This window comes from Plectropomus leopardus, chromosome 2 (genome assembly GCF_026936395.1).
Source record: "Plectropomus leopardus strain MGB_pleo_1.0 chromosome 2, ASM2693639v1, whole genome shotgun sequence".
NCBI classification, from domain to species: domain Eukaryota; kingdom Metazoa; phylum Chordata; class Actinopteri; order Perciformes; family Serranidae; genus Plectropomus; species Plectropomus leopardus.
In genome coordinates this window covers 18,114,635-18,121,165 of record NC_142177.1, presented here as the reverse complement: position 1 = coordinate 18,121,165, position 6,531 = coordinate 18,114,635, and the positions used below count along the sequence as shown (strand labels likewise).

The window sequence follows — 6,531 nt, the reverse complement described above, 5'->3', positions numbered from 1 at the left end:
ATATATTGGCAGAAATGGAATTTAAGAGTATTGTCTTTGGTGTGTAATCAGCTGATAATAAGAGTCACACTGTTTTCATTACCTTACATTGAGCTGTTTATATCTACAAAAGGAGTGGGCCCCTAATCACGGAGTGCACAATGTTGTACCACCATGTTTCTACATAAACCAAGAGTGGACAAATCAAACACGAAGACAAGGTCATTGGCGTTTTTGCGGCAGCCACCATAGCTAGCGGCCACTCAGCAATAAGCAGTGTCAGAAAAACACCCTGTTTAATGTGAAACTGCTTTATTTAGTGCTTTTACCAATTTAAATCATCTGGTCCTGGTTGTTGTGGAGAGATAGAGACCTCTACGGATAATCCGGCTCCTGGTTAAAACCTCCTGAACAAATACTGAAAGAATTTTAATTGGAATAAGTTTTTTCATCTGGTTTGTCTTTGCTGCAAAATGCCACTAAATCCTGCTAAATCTGTTTCTTTAACGTCTTGATCCCAACTAATGTGAAATCGTTGTGTGATTTGGTCACACATAAGTTATTATGGGTGGTGAGCCTTCACATGACAGCCAGTTAGGTCAATTGCAGTCAACGTGTTCTAGGCTGTAGCAGCACCTGCTAAATAATTAGTTGTTTCAGTATTTGGTGTCCTGGGTCATACTGAAACCACAGCTCATATCTAAATCTATGGGGTCTCAATTGCTTATTTTTAATTTTAAAAAAATCCTGCTTGACAGCAGGATAAAGAGGCTGTATCAGTAAGATGTCAGAACCTTTCATGTATGATCAGGATTAATACATGAATTGAAACTAGAGGGAAAAACAGTTTCTTCCTGTTCCTAAACCATGGGATCCCAGTTAGACTGAAACACAACTCCCAAACAGCAATAATGCTAGAATCTACCTTCTTTTTCAGTGATGATCTAGCAGTAAATGCAACATTACTAGCACAGAACCACAATTTGATGTTCTTTTGCCATTATCTGTTAAAAAGTGTTGCGTGAGCATAATAATATGCATAATGCAATTACTTTAAAAGGAATAAATGCAAGCTTGAGAAGTCTGCAATCAGGAAAACTGGATGTAACCACAATGAATAGGAAATTAGAATTTATTTAACAATAGACTTTGCATGATGAGAATTGTCATTGCAGGCTTGTTAACTACATTCAAACCCGTGAGCAATTTATACAACAATCCTTCATTAGCGCACCTTGTCCACATGCATCATAACACACACACACACAACTGTCTTTTTGTTGTTGGATCTTTTTTGATTAAAACATGAACCCAGTTCAGAATATTGCACCCTTTTTGTTAAGGTTAAATAAGTCCAGAAACAAAACTGTGAATAATGAAGTAATCAAAAGCATTTGCACAAAAAAAGGGCAAAAAAGCAAACAATAAACCATGATGTAAACTCCTGAGAAAGATAATTCAGTGTTTGGAGTGTATCTGTCGCTTCATCACTGGATTATAATTCATCATCACTGCCTACGTCTACTGTTGTTGTTGCTTTGACTCCGTGTGCTCTTCTCTTCGGGGCTGAATATTTCATCTGCACACAGCGTGTCCTTAGTCTACACTACAGTTGACAGTTAAGTTTTAGTATGTAGTGTGTTCACATTAGACAAGAAACAAAATGCAGTTTATTTCAAGCAGACAGCAAGCAAACTGTCAGTATCTGAGTGTGCTGTTTATGCACACCGTCTCCAGCAATTCAGTGCACAAAGCAAAAAAGAGAAGCTACTCACAGCTGGAAAAAATGCTCACAAATTGTTGACAATGGCGAGACAGCTCCAATAAATCTTGCAAAAGTAAGAAAACAAGTATAATCATTTTGAAAAACGTTTTGGTGTTAATTTGTATAATTCAATTGGAATTGAGTGGTGCATTAATTACATGTGCATTAATTACATTTTTGTAGGCCAACCCAGAAGTTAGTATCACCCTAGTTCCCCTGACAAAAAGACAATGGGTTTTTTATGGGATTATTGCAGAAATCAAACTCTGTGGTCAACAAATAATTATGAAACTTTTTAGTTCAGAAACGTAATCTTCACAAATTAACACCACTGTTGTTTTTTTAAGAGTAAATGCAATTGTCAGAACGACAACGCTACAGGTAGGCTTAATATGAACTACAGTTGCATGACTAAACGTTACAACCACATCGAGAAAAAGCCACGTTTGGGGTGGTGGCGTTCTGTACTTATTTATCCACTTGCTTGCAGCCACCTTTTATAAGCCTCGTAAGAGCTTTAGGATTCACAAGTATATTTACCGATGTATAATATGCCGTTGAAATAAAACATCAAAGTCTTAAGCTTGTGTTAACTATAGGCCTTATTTCAGGCATAACCAAAATCCAGATTTCAAGACTCATTCCTGCACCTTTCTATTCTAAAGTAACAGACGCATCATTTCCTGTTCCTTAATCTGTGACAATAGTATCCCGTACAAACTATTTAGTACAGTATACATTAGTATGCAGAATGTATGTGGGTACAGTGCTTAATTTAGTTTCCGGCTCCATCCTCATTGCTCAGACTCAGGTACTCCACATTCATTCCCTTTTTTGGCATTAACTTCTGTGACCATTTCATCTGAATTTTCTTTGGGCACCAAACAAACTCATCTTTGCGGTCATAGTTTAAGTAGGCAAACTTGATGAGACTCCTGCGTTGTCCCTTGTCAAGGACGGCAAACACAAAGTAGCTGAGGACACTATCTTTGACACTTGGGAGCTCTCCGTGGACGAGCGTCTCCTCCAGGAAGAAGTGGACCAGTGGGGCTTGGTAGTGAGGGTACCCCAGGGTGCCCAGGCACTTGAGGATGCGGGTGATGCGCAGGTTGTTATGAGTGTGGCTGTCAGTGACAAACAGTAAAAAGACATTATCTAGATGTTTTCTGTTACTTTTAAAAAACATAATATTTTATCAGAATTCAGTGATCACCTGTTCAGGTTGTCAAATCTCTCTCTCCAGTTTTCTGCCCTCTTGACTTCTCCTGTTTCCTCATCGCACAACTCGATACCATAAAAGTCCAACATAAGCCTGTATGACTTCAACAGGTTTTCCTTTGCGGTGTTGTTTTGGAGAAACTCCTGAAGGGGTAGGTAGAGCATCGGTCTGAATATGTGATGAACTTTCTTTTGAGTTTTTCATTTGGTCATTTTTAGCAGTTTACCTTTATTTCTTCTTTTGTCAGTGTGCTGGCCTCATAATTCATCCCTGGTTCCTGCAGGGGGAACAGCCTTTGAGAGAAAAAGGTGATCACAGATTGTGTCAACAGGAACTGAACATTTTACATGATATCTGTGATTATAAGGTAACTTACCATTGAATATAGGAGTGTACAAACTCCAGTATGTCATACGCTCCATACCATTCGTTGTGGAAATCATGTATGAAGGCACCTGATACAAATACGAAACAAGCAGATCAGTTTGGTTTCCAGCCTGGTAGCTGCACAAGATTTTTCTGTTTATCAAGACTGTATGTTTTTTCTTACTTTCCTAAAGTAATTCAGTGCTTTACTCTATTGAGGTAGTGTACTGTTTTCTCCTTCAGGGCTCTAAAAGTTATTGAAAATACTCTCATTGTCACAATCTTGAGATGAGGGGTGGCATCATTAAATGACAATCGAGGACTGTTTACGTTGTGTCTGTGCTTTTAACTGTGGGCCTACCATCAGGTACGGAGGACTTCAGTCCGAGGTAGAACTTCAAATTAGGCTTGTCATCCTATTCAACGGAAGAGAATTTCATTTAGATATTTATTTTTTTATTCACACAAAGGAATAACCAGATCAAATATGTCACATAAATGCACAGAGCCTGTTTACACTTGGTATTAACATGCAACATGGGTGATCCGATCATAAGTGGACAGCTCAGAGTTCACACCTGGCATTAAAATGTGTCTCCAAATACTTGTAAAGGGACCACTTGTGATCAGATCTCATTTCCTCGCTCGACATGAACATTAACACGTACATCATATCGGTTTGTTTTAACTGGCAGAAGGTGTGTCTTGTTTACCCTAACCCTTACAGCCAATTTGAAATGAGGAAAATCTTATTAGTCTACTGCTGTGGGAGTGTGAGCTCTGTACCGGGAATGGGAACAGCTGATGAAAGTTCTCTTTTACACACTGTTACCTATCTATTATTCAGAAATCAGAAATACTTTATTTATCCAAGGGGGGCATTGGAATAAAAGAATGGTTTAACAACAGAGTTGAGGCGTTTCGGTGCTGTTGTGGGTTTATTGGGACCATTTAACAGCTGCAGCTGTGTTAGCTCATGCTAACTGGGTATACCTTGAACTTATTACACAGGGCCATAGCAGCTCAGGGGCAGCAGCAGCAGACAGTATCTGGCAAGCAGTCAGATAAGCCACGAGGCCAGCTGAGTAGGTGGTTCTTCGGTCTGACTCAGGACACATGAGCATACACACTGCTAAAAGAATGTGGCCCCTGACCTCCTCCAAATGTCATCTGAGGATTGGATCTCAAGACGCACAGAGCCTTTTCACAACAGACATTTTGACTTGTCATAGTAGCAAAAGCACAGGTGAAGGTGATACGATTAATGATGGTTCAGTTCCATTAAGTGTTCCAGTGAGCCAACATGCACAATGTCATCACCTCCCCTCAGAGGAATGCAGACACCACCAATGTTATTAAACACAACTTTGCTGTTCCTACTATGACATTTAAAAATGTCTGTACTTAAAGCCGCCCACTTGACATCTCATCATATGCATCTTAATACCAGGTGTAAACAGAGCCACTGTGTGTACTTACAGATACGGGCTTCATCCAGCGTTGTGGCCTGCTCTGGAACTGTGGGGAAATATATAAGAACAATGTATGCTTGGTTTACAATTAACCCTTTGAAACCTGCAGACATCAGTTTTTCCTCTGCTGCATTTAGGTGCCTTTCGCAAGTATTTAAACCTTTGAACTCTGAAAAACATTGGTTTGATTTATTTCAAAAACATGGAAAAAGTTAATGAGCTACTTGTCAAGACATACCATAAATTGCAAGAAATCTAGATTCAAGATTCAGAAAGTTATTTGTATTTTTTAATGCAGAGGGGAAAAGAACTACATTTAAAATATATAATATATAATATATATATTGTAAATAATGATATATTTCATTAAAATAAAATTTTATTAAACATATATATTTTTTAAAAATCTTGTTTATTTCTAGTTTCTCGTTTTCCTTTTTTTTTTTTTTTTTACAGGTAATCTTCTTGTACTTTTTACTAATTTCTTGCTAATATCTGAGTCATTTCTTAAGTTGCTCATTACTTTCTTCAAATGTTTTTGAAAGAAATCAAGGCAATTTTCCCAGGTTTCAAAGGGTTGAACTGGGACATTGTGTAGTCTGTGTATGTGTGTTTTTAACTTACTGGGTAGTTGTGCCTGTAGTTCTGCATGTCTCTTGCGGCACTTTCAAATCTGCTGAACTTGTACTGACAGACAGACAAGAAATTATTATCAGTTTAAACTCAAGACATTCAATAATTACAGGGGGCCTTACAACAATCAGTGAACTAAATCCTGCCAAGTCACCTTTGTAGAAAAAGTGTTGAAAACTGTCTAAACATTACAGTGAAGTACTTGAAAGTGAAGTACCACAAAATAGCCACACCTTAAATGCAAAAATAGACAGTGACTCCACTGCAGGCCTCAACAGAGCACCAGGCTCTCTCACTCAGAGCTCTGCAGGCCCAAAGTGCAGCACACCTCCGGGTTACTCACATGCCTGATCCTCCTGCTCCCCCTGAAACCGTCCTCCTGCTGCTCCTCGGCCTCCCAGGTTGAATCATATTCGCAGTAAAACTCATCCGAGGTCTCAACTCGATACTCCTCGTCGTCAGGCTCTCCATCTTCAGACACGTCTTTCTCAGATTCACCGTCTTCAGACACGTCTTTCTCAGATTCACCGTCTTCAGACACGTCTTTCTCAGATTCACCTTCTTCAGACCTCGGCCGCTTGCAGGTGAGCTCTCGGTCGGTGTCTGCGGCCCTCTTCCTGGCCGCAGCCTCAGGTTGACCCTCACTGCAAGTCTCCTCTTCCTCCTTTGGGCAAGTCTCTTCGTCGCTTCTTTCAGGCTCCTTTAGACTTCCGTAATCCTTTTTCCAGCGTAAAACCCCATGTCTGACCATAGAGCCAAACATCCTGATGTAGCGCCATATAAAACCTGCTGTGCGCCATATTAAGTTAAACACAGAGTTAATGCCAAACCAGACCATGATAACAACAAGTCGACACACACCACACAACAAACTCACAGTCCTCATCTAGGATTTATGGGGCCGTTCATCTGTTTCACTTTCACTTTCTCTGAACTTCAGTCTTTACTGAAAATAGAAACTTTGCTGACACACTACACCAGCAGCTTCAGGCTGGTGAGTCAGATGGCTAAAGTGAGATACACATATTAACTTTCTCATGGGTCATTTATTTTCTCTTTCAGGTTAAACCTTTGAAACCTTATTTTTTTAAAAAAAA

At 39.4% G+C, this 6,531-nt stretch overlaps 1 protein-coding gene across 3 annotated transcripts; it reads right to left on the bottom strand.

Annotated features, from left to right (window-relative positions):
• Window positions 1-1,095: 1,095 nt before the first annotated feature.
• LOC121961468 (opioid growth factor receptor-like) lies at window positions 1,096-6,424 on the bottom strand. Of its 3 annotated transcripts, none has more exons than XM_088086887.1 (9): window positions 5,994-6,424; window positions 5,778-5,963; window positions 5,426-5,488; window positions 4,809-4,847; window positions 3,691-3,745; window positions 3,340-3,418; window positions 3,190-3,256; window positions 2,958-3,106; window positions 1,096-2,868 (listed from the first exon to the last, which is right to left on the bottom strand). In XM_088086887.1, exons 1-9 carry the CDS (start codon window positions 6,318-6,320, stop codon window positions 2,520-2,522), a joined length of 1,314 nt encoding a protein of 437 aa, XP_087943013.1. In that variant the 5' UTR covers window positions 6,321-6,424; the 3' UTR covers window positions 1,096-2,519. The 3 variants fall into 3 exon arrangements, with proteins under 3 accessions (XP_087943013.1, XP_087943015.1, XP_042367400.2); XM_088086889.1 differs by having other exon boundaries at window positions 5,778-5,933; XM_042511466.2 differs by having other exon boundaries at window positions 5,778-6,422.
• Window positions 6,425-6,531: the final 107 nt, after the last annotated feature.